Here is an 18,892-nt window from a genome sequence, read left to right as displayed (position 1 = left end):
TGAAGTCTCCAATTACACGACCCGATGAAGGCCGTGAAAATTAGTACTGATCAACGAGACAGTACGCTGATTGGCGTTTATTTGCTCCCTTTAGAAGGAGCTATGATCCGTAATGTATGGGGATGTGCGATTGTTACTACGATCGTTCGTCCCCATACATTTCCATCATGTTATTCGTAGTTACCTTGTGCAATGGTACAACATTTAAAGGGTAACTAAACGTTCAACAAACTTCTGACATGTCATAAGTGACATGTCGGAAGTTTTGATTAGAGGGGGTCCGAGCACTGAGACGCTTCGTTTCTGTTCGGCTTTTTCCGGAAAGCCGATGTATCGGGGTACGGGCTCATAGACCTCCTATTGAGCCCATACTCCGAAGCGGCTGAACTCTTACATGAGAACTTCCGCCGCTTCGTTTTAGTAATTGGGGGAGTCTCAGTGCTCGGACGCCCACCACTCAAAACTTCTGACATGTCAGTATGACATGTCAAAAGTTTGAACATTTTGTTACCCTTTAAAATCAAAATCTCATATTATCACCAGTCTCCTGCTTCAGTTCTCTCTTCGGCTGTGCTGTCCTGATCCAAGGTTTCTTGATAACCAAATGCTATTTTCCCTGAGCAAATCCGGCCAATCAGATAACATTCCATGATTTCATTGGAGAGCATTGGGTATAAAAGTATTCTTCTGAAATATGAGGGTCTCACACAGCTCACATTGAAGCAGAATGACCATGTTTTGTCTCTTGTCATTTATTGCCCTCATGGGCGCAACATATGGTAAGTAAATGATTCGGGGACTGCTTTTGATAAAATCTCTGTACTTTATACAAATAATTCATTATAATGGCATTGTCCTTCTTCTCCTCTGGTATAACATTCACTTGTTCAGTGTTTCATTATTCGGAGACACTAATTATTTTATCCTCCCTACAATGTAATTGAATAAGAAGGCATAGTGACGGCGCTGATAGGTTCCTGTTCTCTAAAATATCAGGTATAGTATGTTCATACAGAACCAAAATGTTTCCTATATTTAATTTAAATATTTTTTTTCTTGGAGCAAAAACTCTATATAAGGACCGGAATGGGTTATGGGCACCCAGACACAATCTCTAGTCTATGTGCAGGAACATTGATATAATGCATTCAGGAACACGTAAGAAAGGCTATAGTAAGTAGTTGTTATAATGTATTACAGTTCAGGTGGTACTGCCCTGTCTAAATAGGGGCCCACCCTGCCCTATCAGCTCCCACCTACTGCCCGCAGGACCTGTACAATTTCCTTGATATTAAACAGACAAGTCATATTAGGCAATAATGTGAAAAATGGGGCCAAATTATTTACTATAACAGAAATGGCACAAGCCCCAACTAGTCTTCTGCTTCCCCCCTTCCCCAGTGACCCACCAAATATGTGGGATGAGCCTCACAGATTACAAGAGCCATGGGTCACTGAAGGGGGTGTGAAGGGGTATAATCTTTATGCTAGAAATAGATTTTATTATGTCAGGTATCCACCAAAAAAACAAAAACACAATAATGGATGGAGGATGGAAGATGTAGAAGGGAGCCAAAGGGGCTCTGACCTTTTTTTGTGTATGGAGCCCAGATACTTCTTCTGGGAGCCTTAATGCAATTTGTTGCGAGGAGAGAAGAGGGGATGTGGTTAGAAGAATCTGATTTAAAGTGAAGGTTCAGGTTTATACTTTAAAAAAAAGTATATTTTTGGATATCTTATAAAGACCCTATGACTTTAAAAGATGCATTCATTTTTTGGCGTTTTTTTTTTAACTTCTTTTTGACGTCCTTGACTGACTAACTTTTCAGGATGATTAAATTCTAAATTAGTGCCCAGTGGGCATTGCCTTTCTGTGATATGTGCCACAAACATTCCCTCTTTTCTGTTGCGCGATCACAGAAAACTGCATTGTGGGACATACTACAAACTCTCCATCTGCCCCTGATGTGTGAGAATGTTTTTCCTATCACTGTAAGGCTGGGTTCACACGACCTATTTTCAGACGTAAACGAGGCGTTTTATGCCTCGATTTAAGTCTGAACATAAGGCTACAATACGTTGGCAAACATCTGCCCATTCATTTGAATGGGTTTGCCGACGTACTGTGCCGACGACCTGTCAAAACGCGAGTACAAGCAATTACGTCTGAAATGCAGGAGCTGTTTTCTCCTGAAAACAGCTCCGTAATTTCAGACGTAATGGTCGTTATCATGTGCACATACCCTAAGGTCTCCTCAGTCTTCCTAATCACCCTGCTGCTGCTAGGATGGTTCTTCTCGGGCACTGTAGCCTGCTGTGTGACATCTGAGAGAGGATGCAACTGCAGGATCAATCACTAAAAAGAACAATCTGTGCGCTGGGAAGCCCAAGGGAAGTTACTAATAGAACCTGACTACAAAGGAGACTATTTGTAGTCAGGAACCACTAGCTAACTGTAGGCTTTTGTACACCAGTAGCAAATACACCATGGAGTGAAAACAGATAATGAAGATATATTACAAATGGCATATTATTATATAATATAGCTATTGGCTCCAACTTGTCTAAAGGTGATTGTGTGCTTTAAATGAATGTATAAGTAATATGCAAATTTCTACTATTCAGTTGTTTTGCTTGTCATTGTGCTAAAATGTAATGTTTTCAGGATGTGGAAGGCCGGCCATCCATCCTGTCCTCACTGGCTATTCTAGAATTGTAAATGGGGAGGAAGCTATTCCAGGATCCTGGCCATGGCAGGTCTCCCTACAGGTAATATCAGCTTTCTACCCGCCCAGACCTATATATTCCTCCATAAAACTGGATTAGGACTAAATCAGGTCCTGGACAGAACAATGACAGTTCATTGATAGAGGGTCTCAGTAAAACCCTCCTCATCTCATCAGCAGATTGAATGATTGTATATTAAGTAGTGTAGTAAGGTAGAAGAGTCATATACAGGAAATATACACAAAATTGGGAAATCCTTTTATATTTTATATTAATAACATGCTTTTTAATCGTTACTTTAGGGCCACTCGTTCAAATCTTTCTTTACCTGAGAGGATTTCGTCATTCTTGTTAACATTCAGAGGGTGGAAACCCATACAATCCTAATACAGCTGAAGGTCTGCTACTATTGTATGAGGTCTAGACAATCCTCTGTGACCTATTAGGCTCTTTTCACATCTGCATCTTGGTTTCCGCTTATAAAGGAAACCAGGGCGCAGTGCTGGGTCAGTCGTACAACGGATATTGCACTTTTTCCAGTAGAATATAACGGATCCTTTAACGCAGGTGTGAACAGAGTCCTAGCAGTACAACTCTCTCTGCATTCCCGATAGTTTGCTATAATCTATCACTGCAGGTAAAATGTATCAGTCTGGACTTTCCAACTCACCTGTAATTGCTTAGGCTTCGCAAGGAGTCTGTACAGAGGTAGACGGAGTCCATGTGTCTCCGTACCCATACGGAATCTGACAGAAAAAAAACCTGTATGAAATTGGAGATAAATAGAGGTGAAAAAAGAACCCCACATATGTCTAATAGTGATATAATACAACTTCATAAAAACAACTGTATCTGAGTATTAGGTCTGTTTGAGTTTTAGCCTCTGGAAGTAAACAAGAATATTCTCATTCACTGACAGCTAACAGAGACCTTGAAAATGGAGAGGAAATAAATGACCTATCCTATTGATTAGACATAATATTAGTTGATGGCAATACCCCTTTAACTCTTTGGGATTCATTACAGGACAGTACTGGATTTCACTTCTGTGGCGGGTCCCTTATCAGTGATGAATGGGTTGTAACTGCTGCTCACTGTGGTGTCAAGTAAGGAATTTCACATTACTAGATTTCTGGTTTGAAGATTTATCATCCAACTGTTAGTGGGCACCGCGTGGCCAAGGAGCAGCCGTAACATGGCTGAAGACTACGCCTACATGAGATGAGGTTTTACCATAAATCAGCGCAGTCTTCAAATGTGCATTTATAGCAGGGAAAAAAACTGCATATTGGCGTGGTTTTTGGGTGTAAACCGTGGACACTACCTGTGTCCTTACCCTTGACCTTTATTTTCTTCCCCAAAATATCTTCTTTGTGTTATGTCTTTTGCCTTGATTAATTTTTTTAAGTGGTTGTCCAGGATTAGAAAAACATGGCCGCTTTCTTCCAGTAGCAGCACCAAACCTGTCCATGGGTTGTGTGTGGTATTGCAGCTTAGCTCAGCTGGGGCTGAACTGCAATACCATATACAACCTGCGGACAGGTGTGGCACTGTTTTTGAAAGAAAACGGCCATGTTTTTTAATCTTGTACTACCACTTTTATTAAATTTGAATACCGTCTGCCTGGGTATCACATTCTCTCAATATTCACTTATTACATTAGAATGATATACTTCAGTGCTCCCTAACCAAACATGCAAGTTAGAAGAATTTCTCTGTAAAATGTGACAATTGACAATATGTCACAACTTTCTCTATTGTATTCAGTATATATAAGCATAAATCCATAATGGTACAGTATGGCCCCATACACTTCTACGGGTGCCATACTAAAGCTCTGTACAACTGCCATACACTGCCTTAGGGCGGATTTACACAAACGTGTAATACGTCCGTGCAACGCGCATGTTTTTCACGCGCGTCGCACGGACCTATGCTAGTCTATGGGGCAGTGCAGACTGAGAGTGATTTTTGCGCAGCGTGAGTCCGCTGCGTAAAACTCACGACAGGTCCTATATTTCTGCATTTTTATCGCATCACGCACCCATTGAGGTCAATGAGTGTGTGAAAATCACGCGAACCACACGGAAGCACTTCCGTGTGACGCGCGTGATTCGCGCAACAGCAGTCAAAAGTATGAATGAAAACAGAAAAGCACCACGTGCTTTTCTGTTTACAAACATCCAAACGGAGTGTCATAATGATGGCGGCTGCGCGAAAATCACGCAGCCGCACATCCTATGTGATGACACACGGAGACTGTGGGCAGATCGATGAGATCATGATGGGATCTAGTGATAAAACCCTATGTAATTACGGTATATGGGCATGTTTAGTCTGCTGTCTTCTTCTATCTTGCACTATGCTGTTGTGGAAAGTTATTGAATAGAAATGATAAGGGTCAGTTCACACAGAGTTTTTTGGCGCTGATTATGATGCGGAAACCACGTTGGAATTGGCGGCAAAAAAATGCTCAAATGGCCCTCCATTGATTTCAATGCGAGGCAGAGGCGTGTTTTTTTTTCCTGGGCGGCTTTTAGCCGCTTGTAGATCAGAACAGCAACATACTCTTTCTTCAAGAATTATCTGCCGCTGACCTTCCATTGGAATCAGTAGGAGACAGAAAAAACCTGTGGCGCTCGTTTGAAGTGTTTTTTGTGGCGTTTTATGCTCATTGGTTTTTGCATTAGATTCAGCAGCTGCGGCAGAGAACCCGGGAAAAAACCCATCAAAACAACACTGGCAATTTGAAAACAGATTTTTTTTCTCTCTGCAAAAAACTATGTGTGAACTAGGTCTAAGTTGTTAAAACAATGTTATTTCAGCTTGCTATACACCTTATCTACTCCATATAAGAAAAAATTAATCCAGTATAATCTCTTCCTTTGCAGGACTTCACATAGGGTTATTTTAGGCGAATTTGACCAGCGTTCATCTGTTGAAAATACTCAAGTTAAAGCCATTGCTAAGGTATGAACTATTAGAACTTCTAAGATAATGTGATTTCATTTTTAAATGGTTGTCAGTTTTGGACAATCCCTTTTTATTAGAAAGGTCCACAGGATGTCTCGCTGCCTGGACCCCCAGCAATCAGCTATAATCTGTGGGAGACCCAAACAGCAAGTGCTCAGTTTCCCTGCAGCACCACCACGGGTGAAATGAAGCATTACATGGTGGCCATTGAATCTAATGGGCTGTCTGTGTACTGCACGAATTTGCAGGGTCCTCCACAGAGAGAGACACTTTTTGAAGCCACCCTCCATTTTGGCTAACAGATGAAGGTTTGAATAAGGGACTCCCCACTATTTATACAGAATTCTTTAAAATAATATTTAAAGGAACAGTGTCACCAACATTTTTTTTTAATATCAGTTTTATGTTAGGGTTTTATTAAAAACGTTTGTATTTATTTGTGTGTTTGTGTGTTACTTTTTTCTATTTTTACACTTTTTCTTCCCTATGGGGGCTGCCATTTTTTTTTCCATTTCTGTATGTGTCGAATAACGACACATACAGACATGGAATACGGCAGCTCCAGTCCCATAGGGACTGCGAACGGGGCCCGTTCCATCCACTTTGGTGTACGCCGTGTGTGTGGGAACGACGCATGCGCCGCTCCCACACAGTCCGATTTGAAATGCGCGCAGTCCGGCGCCATTTTCCTGTGGACCGGATGTCGCGGCCGGGCAGTAAGATTACTACTTCCGGTCGCGGCTTCCGGACTTGTGCACATGGAGCAGCGGCAGCAGACGGAGCGGACGGACCGGAGGGAGCGGCGGCGACTGGAGCAGGTAAGTGATTTCTATGTATGTGCGTGTTTCAGTGTGTTTTACTAGTGTATGTAAACCTTCTACACTGTGTGTTAGCTCAAAAAATGGCGACACACAGTGTAGGAGGTTAGACCGTTCAAACCCCTCATTTATCCCGGCACTAGTCAGGATAAAGGAGGGGGGGATGCTGAGAGCTCACTAGAGCGAGGGATTTTTTCCCAATTTAATGTTGTTGCTTTACCACATTTTAATGCTGCAATTTTGGGAATTGCTCCATCTAGTGACCAGTGCTGGGAAATATTATAAATTGAATCCAATTTGTAATATTTCGTGACTCATGGAAAAAATAAAAAAAATTAGAACAATGTTTAATCACCTACACACTAATTGTTTAACTAAAAAAAAAACAACATGTTTCTCTGGCAACACATTCCCTTTAAAATGGGTTTTCTAAGCCAGACAGCCCCTAAAAAAGGGTTTTTATAAGATTAGGGAAAAGGTTGCTTTTTTCCCACCACCAGAAACAGCACCACACTTGCTGAGCTTGCAATACCAGGCACAACCCATGGACAAAAACGGTGCTGTTTCTAGAAAAACGAAATTTTACAACCTCTTTGACGTTTGACATTGTCTTTTAGGCTCTTTTGAACTGAATTTGTTACTTTTTGTAGCTTTAATGTAAATGTTTCAAACTGAAGAATCAATAGAATCACGCACTATATAACCACAAGTGTAAAGTTGGCAGTAGACAGGTGAAGTGGCTGACAACAAAGATGTTTGATTCTCAAATTATCATGCATCTTCAGCTCAGCCACCATACATGTTAGGAACAGGTGATATCTCTGGCTACTCTTCTGTGATTAGCTTGCCTTATCTTACCTCTCTGATTAATTTTCTGCTGACATCACTTATTGGGTAAAGATCTGGAAACACTCATAGACATTAAAGGGGTTTCTAGGACTTTGATATTGATGATCTATTCTTAGGATAAATCATCAATATAAGGCTGGGTTAGCACGTGGCGGAATTTCACTTAAATTCCGCTGCGGACACTCCGCAGCGTTAATCCGCAGCGGAGCCGTTTCTCCATTGACTTTCACTTTAATTTAGCAGTGTTCGTTTAGACGATGCGTACAATTCCGCTGCGGAGCATAGGCTGCGGAGCGGAATTTGGTGTCCGCAGCATGCTCTGTCTGTTGCGGAGCAGTGGCGGACTCATGGCGGAATTTCTCCATTGACTTCAATGGAGATTCTAATTTCCGCAATGAAGTCTGCAGCTGTCATGCACATGTTATGTGTGCTGCGGATGCGTCTTGCTTTTTTAACTTGACATTTCTTCATTCTGGCTGGACCTATGTATTTCTAGGTCTACAGCCAGACTGAGGAAGTCAATGGGGCTCCCGTAATGACGGGAGCGTTGCTAGGAGACGTCTGTAAATAGTCACTGTCCAGGGTGCTGAAAGAGTTAAGTGATCGGCAGTAACTGTTTCTTCACCCGGGACAGTGACTACCGATCACAATATAGAGCAACCTGTCAAAAAAATATAAGTTCATACTTACCGAGAACTCCCTGCTTCTGTCTCCAGTCCGGCCTCCCAGGATGACGTTTCAGTCTAAGTGACGGCTGCAGCCAATCACAGGCCAAGCACAGGCTGCAGCGGTCACATGGACTGCCGCGTCATCCAGGGAGGTCGGGCTGGATGCCGAAAGAGGGACGCGTCACCAAGACAACGGCCGGTAAGTATGAAAATCGTTTACTTTCACTAGGGAAAGTGCTGTCCCTTCTCTCTATCCTGCACTGATAGGGAGAAGGGAAGCACTTTTCCCGCAGTCCGCAGCAGCTAGTCCGCATCAATGTACTGCACATTTTGTGCAGATCCGCAGCAGAATCTGCAACGCAGATTCTGTGCGGCATTGATGCGGACAGTTGCGGAGGAAATCCGCCACGTGTGGTCATGCCCTAAAAACGGTGGGGGTCCGACTTTCAGTACCCCCATCGATCAGCTGGTTTAAGGGTCTGCGGCGCTTTGATGAGCGCTGCGGACGCTTCATTGCTTACCAGGCACAGCTCCGTACATTTAGTAGTGGCTGTGCCTGGTACTGCAACTCAGTCCCATTCACTTGAATGGGGTTGAGTGGCAAAGAGTTGCAGTACCTTACTCTGACGAATGTCAAACCTGGCAAAATCAATTCTTCCATCTCTATAAATGAGAGCATCTTAAAAAATTTGATTCTCATTAAGTTCTACAAAACGCAAATCATTGTTAATCACTGAAAATCTCCAACCTGGTGAACCAAACACTTTATATTAATAAAATAGAGAAATTAGATTGTGAGATACATTGTGGACAGGGACTGATGTGAGTGATTGCAATATGTGTACAGCGCTGCAAATATGTTGGCGCTATGTAAGCAACAGGTAATAATAATGAAAATACAAAAAGTTGTTATAAAAGTAGAATGATACATGTGAACTTGTCTCAATTTTATTCAAGGTCTTCAAGAACCCAAAATACAGCCCTTTTACTATCACAAATGACATTACTCTGATCAAGCTGGCTTCTACCGTTACTTTACGACCAGAAGTGTCTCCTGTTTGTGTGGCAGAGGCTACTGACAACTTTGAAGGTGGCATGAGGTGTGTCACCACAGGATGGGGTCTGACCGATTCCTCAGGTATGGTTTGATGAGTATGTATATGTGTACTTATGGATAAAGCATATACACTGCTCTTCGATAAATTTAGGCAGAGAAAGCCTTTGAGGTCACATTAAACTGGGCTTAAAGTGGTTTTCCCATAATCGATATTTATCACCTATCCGTCGGATAGGTGATAAATATCTGATCGGTGGTGGTCCGACCCCACCGATCCCAAGAACGTGCTTAACTGTCCGTCCCTCTGCTCCCCATATGAATGGAGCGGTACTGCGTATGTTCGGCCACCGCTCCATTCACTTCCTATGGGGCTGCTGGAGATATCTCTGCAGACAGGTGATAAAAATTGATTTTAGAAAAACCCCTTGAACCTACATGACAAAGCAAAATAGCAAGTACAGGATATCGCCCTTACTTGTTTGTTACAGTTCAAATATGACACCAAGTACTGTACTATAATTGTGGCCATTTCAATGTCTGCACCATATATTCTGAATCTGACCTTTCTTCGGTAGACATAACTACTTTTGAAGACATAAACTGTCTCATGCACAGAACCTTAAGAGCTTTTACTGTCCACGAATACGGATCCGGAAATACAGATGCACATCCTTAGATCTCCGCAATTGTGGAAGCTCTCGCATGCTTCTATAGGCGAGTCTGTGCCGCAATTGCGGACAAGAATAGGGCATGTTCTATATTTTGCGGATCATTTTTATGGCCCGGATACACATCTGTAAATACAGGGGGGGGGGGTGCATAGGTAGGTATACAGTTTAAATAAGAGGTAAATGTAGTAATAATATTTATACAGTTTAAAAAGCATTTTATAGAATAACAAAACTATAAAGTACTATCTCCTATATGCTCACATTGACGGTCCTCACTATTTACACATTTCTATATTCTAGTTTTTACCCTCACACTTTGGCACAAAGTTCTTTATTGGCATTAATTTCTCGGCATGCTTCTTGTATAAACTGAATCATGTGATCAATCGTGTGTGGTTTTCTTGAATATACTTTATCTTTGATAACTCCCCCACCAAGAAAAGTTAATTCGGATAAAGTCTAGTGATCGTGGTGGCCATTCAACCGGGCCTCGTCTACTTATCCACCTATTGGGTAATTTTTCGTCAAGAAAATGATGGACCGCTAAAGCATAGTGAGGAGCGGCTCCATCTTGCTGAAGATAGAAGTCTTTATTTATATGCTCCAACTGCAATTGTGGAATTATATTTTCATGGAGCATGTTATGGTCCAGGTCTGAGGTCACTGTTGTATTGTAGAAGAAAGGTCCAATTACCCCTTTACATGAAAGAGCCGCCCAAACTGTAACCCAGGGTTAATTCAACTGGTCTTCAATTGTTGTAAGGGGGTTTTCTGTTGAATAATAAACACAGTTGTGAATATTAACAGCACCTGAAAGTTTGACGTTGGCTTTATCGGACCCAGTTATTTTTCTAATAATGCCGTCTCTTTGTGTTTCTTCATTCAAAATTGCCTCAAAAAATTGCCTATACCGATCTGGATCATACTCTAATAATCAACGGATTAATCTCGGCCGATACATTTTCAGCCGTAAGTGTTGCATTAGACGACCCAAAGATCTACGGGAAATGTCCAACTCTTTAGAAGCTCTCTTTTTAGATTTTTTTTGGGGCTTTGAGTAAATGCCAGTGCCACGAACGTTTAATTTTCAGAAATGAAATATTTTTAGACTGTTTGAAAAATCTCCTCCTGTATACGTAAAAGTGTTCGTGGCAAATAGAAATGAATGGGTCTGCAATTTCGTCCACAATTACGGATTTTATAATATGGATGAAAACTACGGTCGTGTGCATGGGGCCTTATTTCAGATATTATATTGAATATTACTATATAGCGCTATTTGAAATAAATAGTTTATCCCTTTAAGAAAATATGATAATTAATGTCAATTTATTTATGTTTACATGTTATTTCAGCAAGCCAAACCCCAGCTAGACTGCAACAGGTAGCACTGCCTCTCCTCACCAACACTGAATGCAAGAAGTATTGGGGTAACAAAATCTATGATGTCATGATCTGCGCTGGAGCTGATGGAGCATCCTCCTGCATGGTAAAAATAAAATGATGGAATGGAACGGCTTCCTGTCATCCACTGAGACTAATGCACATGGTCTGAAGAACTGATGGCCAAATAGTTAAACCCAATCTACCAGTAGAGCTCAGAATAGGAAACAATTGATCTTGATGTTAGGCCACCACACTGGTTTAATAATTGAGAAAACCGGCTCCCTGTAGGTCCGTGTTTTACTGTGCGTGGCACCACACTTTTCTAGTGAAAGGCTCATTGGTCAATCATATAGGGCATCTCAACCAGTCCTATTATCTAGTGTGGGTTCCTCACACTCCCTTATGGCTAATATATACCCTAGCACAGAGCAGGGCACAGTGGTGGAGTAACACAGTCATGGATGAAGAAGGCATATTATGGAGCTGGTGCATGAGTAAATAACTGTGGCTATTTACACTGTTATTGGGGCACTGGTGTATCTTAAAAAGGAGCAGGCAAAAGAGCTGTAGCAGCGTCCTCCACTTACCATGTGCCAGTCTTTGGTCCCATGGTAGATCCTGTTAAATCAGACTCCACAAAAATGAGATCACATATAGAAAAAGTTTGACCACTCTAGGTCTAGAGGGTAGCATTATAGTTTAGCAGATGACACTTGGATCAGCCAATGCTGCGCTACGCAAAAGTTCTAAAATGCTCCGCCATTGTGTTACTAAATCTTACATCTTTATGAATTTCAGGGTGACTCTGGTGGGCCTCTTGTATGTCAGAAGGATGGACGATGGACTTTGGTGGGAATAGTGTCCTGGGGAAGTGGCACCTGCTCTCCATCCTCTCCTGGCGTGTACGCTCGGGTCACAGAACTCAGAGACTTTATTGACAAGACAGTTGCTGCCAACTAAACAAGATTTATCTTAGTTCTGTCATTCAATAGCTGAAATACAATGTTTCACTTGAAATAAACATATTCATTGCATTGCATGCTCATTTTTGTTGTTGTTATTTCAATTTAAAAAAGAACTACTGAAAATCCATAAAGACTGATAATCCGGCACTTGTTTGCAGCACAATAATTTGCATTATAATGTGGAATTCCACTAGACCCGAAGCAGAAGACTAAGGCCTCATGCACACGACCGTAAAAACTCCCGTTATTACGGGTCGTAATTACGACCCCTAATAACGGGCTCATAGACTTCTATTGGCGACGGGTGCCTTCCCGTTTTCTCACGGGAAGGTGCCCGTGCCGTTGAAAAAGATAGAACATGTCCTATTTCAGGCCGTAATAACGGCACGGACAGTCCATAGAAGTCTATGGAGCTCTCGTAATGACGGGTGGCTACATGTGTGCACCCGTCATTACGGCAGCGTTGCTAAGCGACGTCAGTAAATAGTCACTGTCCAGGGAGCTGAAAGAGTTAACTGATCGGCAGTAACTCTTTCAGCACCCTGGACAGTGACTACCAATCAGTATAAGGCCTCATGCACATGACCGTAAAAACTCCCGTTATTACGGGTCGTAATTACGACCCCTAATAACGGGCTCATAGACTTCTATTGGCGACGGGTGCCTTCCCGTTTTCTCACGGGAAGGTGCCCGTGCCGTTGAAAAAGATAGAACATGTCCTATTTCAGGCCGTAATAACGGCACGGACAGTCCATAGAAGTCTATGGAGCTCTCGTAATGACGGGTGGCTACATGTGTGCACCCGTCATTACGGCAGCGTTGCTAAGCGACGTCAGTAAATAGTCACTGTCCAGGGAGCTGAAAGAGTTAACTGATCGGCAGTAACTCTTTCAGCACCCTGGACAGTGACTACCGATCAGTATAAACCTGTAAAAAATAAAAATAAAAGACGTTCATACTTACCGACAACTTCCTGCTTCCTCCAGTCCGGTCTCCCACCGTTGCCTTGGTGACGCGTCCCTCTCGACATCCGGGCCGACGTCCTGGATGACGTTTCAGGCCATGTGACCGCTGCAGCCAATCACAGGTCAATCACAGGCTGCAGCGGTCACATGGACTGCCGCGTCATCCAGGGATGTCGGGCTGGATGTGAAGAGAGGGACGCGTCACCAAGACAACGGCCGGGTAAGAATGAATTTCTTTAACTTTTATTACAGAAAAGGCTGTCCCTTCTCTCTATCCTGCACTGATAGAGAGAAGGGGCTGCCGATTAGTGCAGTGCTATTTTGCCGCCAAAAACGTGCTCGTAAATACAAGTGGAATACGGGTGACACCGGACCCATATTTACGGGCACGGGTTCGTAAATACTGGTGCAAAACGGGTGGAATACGTGTGACAGTATTTACGGGTGGGAAAAAATACGGTCGTAAACAGAAAAAAACAATTAGGAAAAAGTCTCTGATTAAAAAAACAAAGTGATGGTAGAAGACATTTGATCTTTCTTCCAGGGAATTCTTCATCCTCAATTCTGTCTCAATACTTTGCTATGATCATCCAAAAAAAAAGCTGAATATTTAATAATACAGCAACTACCAGATTGATGCTGGATTTACAGGGGTTGTCCAGGGTTTAAAAAACGATTTGAGCAGGAAAGTTGATAAAATAAAACTCACCTGTTAAATCCCCCTCTGCTCCAGCACCGCCGCTCTATTTGTCCCCTCTGGTCCTTCTTTATGTTCTTGCAGTGATGCCATTTGGTACAAGCAGCCAAACACTAACTAGCTTTATTAGATATAGCGGTCACATGCATGAACGGCATGTCATCACTGCAGGACAAGTCAACAAAGACCAATGGGGACCCCTGGAGTGATGGCGCTGGATCAATGGGGGATTAAATACCACGCCCTGTTGGCTAACTAAAGCCAATCAACATATAGGGAGCCAACACAACAGTGGGCTATATCTCTGGAACATGGGGGGGGGGGGTGTTTCAGGAAAAAAAAACATCGCCGGACTCAGGGAGACAGCGCTGTTCAGGTCAGTAAACCAGTTCAACTTATATGACCTAGTGACAGGTCCTCTTTAAGACTATACATAAACCAATAGAGCAAAAAAGGCACCAAAATCCGAATGTATTATTTGGATTTTGCTGTGAATCGCACCGGGCGGTCAGTTTTGGCAATATACCGGCAAAGTAAAACATCGTTTTGCTCATTGCTACTTTTCAAACATGAAATTAACATTGATGATTTGTTACCTTTCATTGAAATCCAGATCAGTATGTACTATAAACTAAATATGTTTACTAGAAGCTGTAAGAACCCATCTAGAGAATAATACAGTTTTTAGAAAATTTCAGTAATTAAGACTATTGTAGCAGCGGGCATTCGGTGTAATCGGTTGCTTGGTCACTGAATTGCTTTATTTCTGCCAGACTCAGTTTAGCCAGAGCTGGTAACAAGAGAAGCACTTTCTCTGATTCAATCTATTAGCCGAGTAAAGCTTAGAATACCCGTCCAGGCATCGCATGTGCTTCCTCAATTACCTTTGTTCCTTTGTATGTACGTCATGTATATTTTTCTGTGTATCTTCCAGGTATTCAAGGACCTCTCTACACTAATTGTATTTTGGAAATAAAATAAAAAAAAGTACTTGATAACATTTTAATGAAGGTAAACTAAATACTTAACATCTAACGATGGAAGTCATCGTAAACAACAGATTCTATAGCGCACCAGGGGGCCAACACTTCCTGTTTATCCTCTATTGTTAGGTTTGTTATAGTCCTCCAATTATCTGTATTATTTTTTTGTAGCATTATTGGCTACTGAACTACTGAAACGTATGTAGACGTTTTCCTAAAAGACACCGAATGTAACGCATCTAGGGAATGGACGTTCGGTGGCGTTCTAAAATTGGTGCCGACTGGTGTGGAGTGTAAGGGATCGCCTGGTCTTCACCCTAAACCAGATAAATAAAAAGGTGTAGACTTAGGCTTCGTTTAAATCTGCATCAGGGTCCCGTTCTGATGTTCCGTCGGAGCTTCCTGTAAGAACGGGACCCTGAATGAACTGAAACTATCGGAAACCATAGGTTTCTATTTGCATCACCATTGATTTCAATGGTGACGAATCTGGGGCCAATGGTTTCCATTTGTCTCAGTTGTGCAAGGGTTCTGTCATTTTGACGGAATCAATACCGCAGTCAACTACGCTATTGATTCCGTCAAAACGGAACCCTTGCACAACAGAGACAAACGGAAACCATTGGCACTGGATCCGTCACCATTGAAATCAATGGTGATGAGAACGGAAACCTATAGTTTCCGTTTGTGTCAGTCAGGGCTCCGTTCCGACTGAAAGCTTCGACGGAACATCGGAACGGAGCCCTGACGCAGAAGTGAACGAAGCCAGCTACAAAGAGGATTCTTATTTAAGTGGTTTCCAATATGGGTAGATGAACTGGCGAGGAGCTAGAATATTGGAAACAGAACTAAAGTCGACAAATAGGAATAAAACCATGAGACCCAATAAGAACTAATAAAGGAACCATTAGTAGATATAGAAGTCAGAACCAAATCCAAGGAATAGAGACAGACAGCAGGGAAAGTGTTGATACTCAGGAATGTATCAAAAGAAGTAACAAGCTTAGGCTAAATTCACACGTTGAATAATCCGTTACTCTGATCAGAATAAGGCTAAGTTCACACTACCGTTATTATACGTTTACCTCTCTTCCATCAGAGGAAGCGAGGATTGAGAAATTGAACGAAAGCAACGGTTCCGTTAGAATTACCATTGATTTGAATGGTAAATCTTTTGTTTGAGTTGCTTTCTGTTTGTCTTCGTTCGCTAGGTTTCCGTTTTTTTACAAAAGCAAAAGTGCAGTCAGCAGAACTTTTATTTCCGTGAAAAAAAAACGTAAACTTAGCAAATAGAGACAAACGGAAAGCAACTGAAACAAAAGAATTACCATTGAAATCAATGGTAATTTTAATGGAACCGATGCTTTCCGTTTAATCTTTCGATCCTTTCTACCCCTGATGGAAGAGAGGTAAACGTATACTAACGCTAGTGAGAAAGAAGTCTAAGGCGGGATTCACACGACCAGGTCGTTCCCGAGCCCGAGTGCCGGCCGGTAAAATCGGCCATTCTGCCCGGCCGGTTTGCATAAAGTTATGCATCCGTGCCGGGCCGGGCAGATCCGGACAGTGACATCAGCGGCAGCTCCTGAAGGGGAATCCCCATGTGTTCGGGGATTCCGCTTCAGGAGTTTCCCCTGATGTCACTGCCCAGATATGGACAGAGACATCAAGCGCTCTGTCCAGGAGCGGAATCCCCGAAAACACGGGGATTCCGCTCCTTTAAGGAGCTAAAGTGCGGCTAGCACATAGCAGAGCGGGGAGATACCTCCCTGCTCTGCTATAGTGGCGTCGCTGCAGTAGTAGCAGCAAAAGCAGCTGCTGCTACTAGCGGCGCCATCGAAGGTGTCGCCGGGCCAGGGTGCTTTTAACAAGCAGGGGAAGGGAGCCAGCTGCTGTACACCCCGGCCCTGCAACACAGTGTACAGCGATGCCATTCGTCAGAATGGCATCAACTCCTCCTCCTCACATGCACTCTGCGCTGTGAGGAGGAGGAGATAGAGCGCAACCGCCGGGAAACCCGGCCATCACTCGGAACACATTCCGGTGATGGCCGTGTAATACCCGGCCCCATAGACTTCTATGGGAGCCGGGCGGCCGGGTGCCCGGGCAAAGATAGAGCATGTCCTATTTTTTGACGGCCGGATTTCCCGGCCGTCAAAAAATCGGTCGTGTGAATAGCCCCATCAGGGGTCTATCATTCCTAATGCAGCCGGGTGCCGGCCGATTTATGAACGGCCGGCACCCGGCCGGGAAACCCTGCCGTGTGAATGAGGCCTAACGATAAAAACTGATCAGTTGAAAATACCATTAAAATCAATGGGAATGAAACCCTTCAAGTTGACTAACCTATGGTTTCCTCACGCTTATCACAGTTTCTCGCCTGACCCGAAATCCAGGGGGACGAGTATTCTCCTTTCCCGTTCTCTTCCGTGGGAGTTTCTGGATTCTCGCAATGATGAAATGGGGTGAATGCTCTTAGTCAAGGGCTGCATAGATTCCCAGATCTAGACCTTTGCTTCCTGCTACCTGCCCAATGTGGGACAGGGTTCAGCCCTGATTGTTTTTTTGGATGTTCTGGAGGAGTTTGGAGAGGGTACCATTGTTTTAGGGGGTGACTTCAATGTTGCATTGGAGCCTACCATCAATGTTTCTACTGGATCATCGTCAATCCCACACTCCCAGCTGCACCGTATTAAACGTGCGCTACATGAGCATAATCTTGTGGATACTTGGCGCTTACTGCATCCTACAGACAAAGACTTCTCCTTTTACTCTCCTGTCCATGACACCTACTCCAGACTTGATCTGTTCTTTATCAAACACCACTCCCTTCCAACCCTACAGGCGGCCGACATTGATACGATTTCTTTCTCGGATCATGCCCTTGTCACGCTGACATTGTCTTTGCAAACACCGATACTGCATCAATCCCAATGGAAACTCAATCCCTTGCTTCTCAATGACTCCCTGGTCTCTTCTGATGTGCAACGCACACTTGACGACTACTTCAACACTAATATCTCCACAGATACGAATCCACGAGTACTATGGGAGGCCCACAAATGTGTCATACGTGGCACCTTCATTAAACATGGAGCTCGGTTGAAAAAGGAGCGCTCCGCGGCCATTGTTCGGCTTCTCTCGGAGATTAAGACTTTGGAGTCCAACGTTCCCGCGAATTGGAATGTAAAATTGCGTTAATTCAGAAACTGGAAGACCTTCGTACCCTGCTGCTGTCCAAGACCAAAGCCACTCTCTCTAAGTGCAAACACATTTTTACGAATATGGTAACAAATGCAGTAAGTCACTTGCCAGAGCATTGCGACTCCAACAAGCGTGCACTTATATACCCTTTATTGCATCATCCCCTACCACTCGAGTTCATCTCCCTTTAGACATAGCATCGAAGTTCCACGACTTTTATGCTTCTCCCTATGATACCGATTCCACCAACCCGGCCACGCTATCTAGCGATTTCCGTTCAAATATCAAGTCCTACATTGAGGACTCGGGTCTTACCTCCCTATCAGAAGAGGTTCTTACTGCTCTGGAGGCTCCAATTACTGCGCAAGAATTAACCGCCGCTCTCAAGAACTCATCCTCTGGTAAGGCCCTGGACCTGATGGATTTACGCTTCTCTATTACAAAAATTCCTCGACGTCCTGAGTCCGCATTTTTGATCTTCCTTGAATTCTTTCTCCTCCGCCGCTCCCGTTCCACCTGACGCACTTAGGGCTCACATTGCTGTGATTCCTAAGCCAGGGAAAGATCCTTCCCAGTGTGCGAGTTATAGACCAATTTCTCTTCTTAATGCGGATATCAAACTATTTGCAAAGATTTTGGCGGTACGTATGGCCCCGCTGCTAAGTGATGTCATACATGTAGATCGGGCGGGGTTCATGCTGGGTAGAGAGGCCCGTGACAACACCACTAAGGCAATCAATCTAATCCATAAGGCTAAGCTGTCCCATACACCACTCATGCTCTTGTCTACGGACGCTGAAAAAGCTTTTGACAGAGTCAATTGGAAATATATGGAGGAAACCCTTCGACTTGGTCTTGAACCTCAAATGATGGGATGGATAATGTCCTTATACTCCTGCCCCTCTGCTAGGGTCCGTGTTAATGGAATC

At 43.3% G+C, this 18,892-nt stretch overlaps 2 protein-coding genes across 3 annotated transcripts in view; one reads left to right on the top strand and one right to left on the bottom strand.

Annotated features, from left to right (window-relative positions):
* Positions 1-18,892, bottom strand: part of LOC142660728 (C-signal-like) — a 101,076-nt gene that overhangs the window by 51,801 nt on the left and 30,383 nt on the right. The window contains exon 2 of one of the 2 annotated variants that reach the window (XM_075837543.1): positions 3,398-3,473. In XM_075837543.1, coding sequence (XP_075693658.1) covers positions 3,398-3,473 — 76 coding nt within the window. Of the gene's footprint in view, positions 1-3,397; positions 3,490-18,892 lie in introns of both variants that reach the window. The other variant, XM_075837544.1, reaches the window with a different exon arrangement.
* LOC142660729 (chymotrypsin A-like) lies at positions 706-12,188 on the top strand. The gene is made up of 7 exons (XM_075837545.1): positions 706-779; positions 2,666-2,769; positions 3,754-3,833; positions 5,619-5,697; positions 8,993-9,173; positions 11,119-11,252; positions 11,948-12,188. Exons 1-7 carry the CDS (start codon positions 728-730, stop codon positions 12,107-12,109), a joined length of 792 nt encoding a protein of 263 aa, XP_075693660.1. The 5' UTR covers positions 706-727; the 3' UTR covers positions 12,110-12,188.

Source organism: Rhinoderma darwinii, chromosome 9 (genome assembly GCF_050947455.1).
Source record: "Rhinoderma darwinii isolate aRhiDar2 chromosome 9, aRhiDar2.hap1, whole genome shotgun sequence".
NCBI lineage: Eukaryota > Metazoa > Chordata > Amphibia > Anura > Rhinodermatidae > Rhinoderma > Rhinoderma darwinii.
The sequence above is the reverse complement of the archived record's forward strand: the minus strand, read 5'-3'. Positions and strand labels throughout refer to the sequence as shown.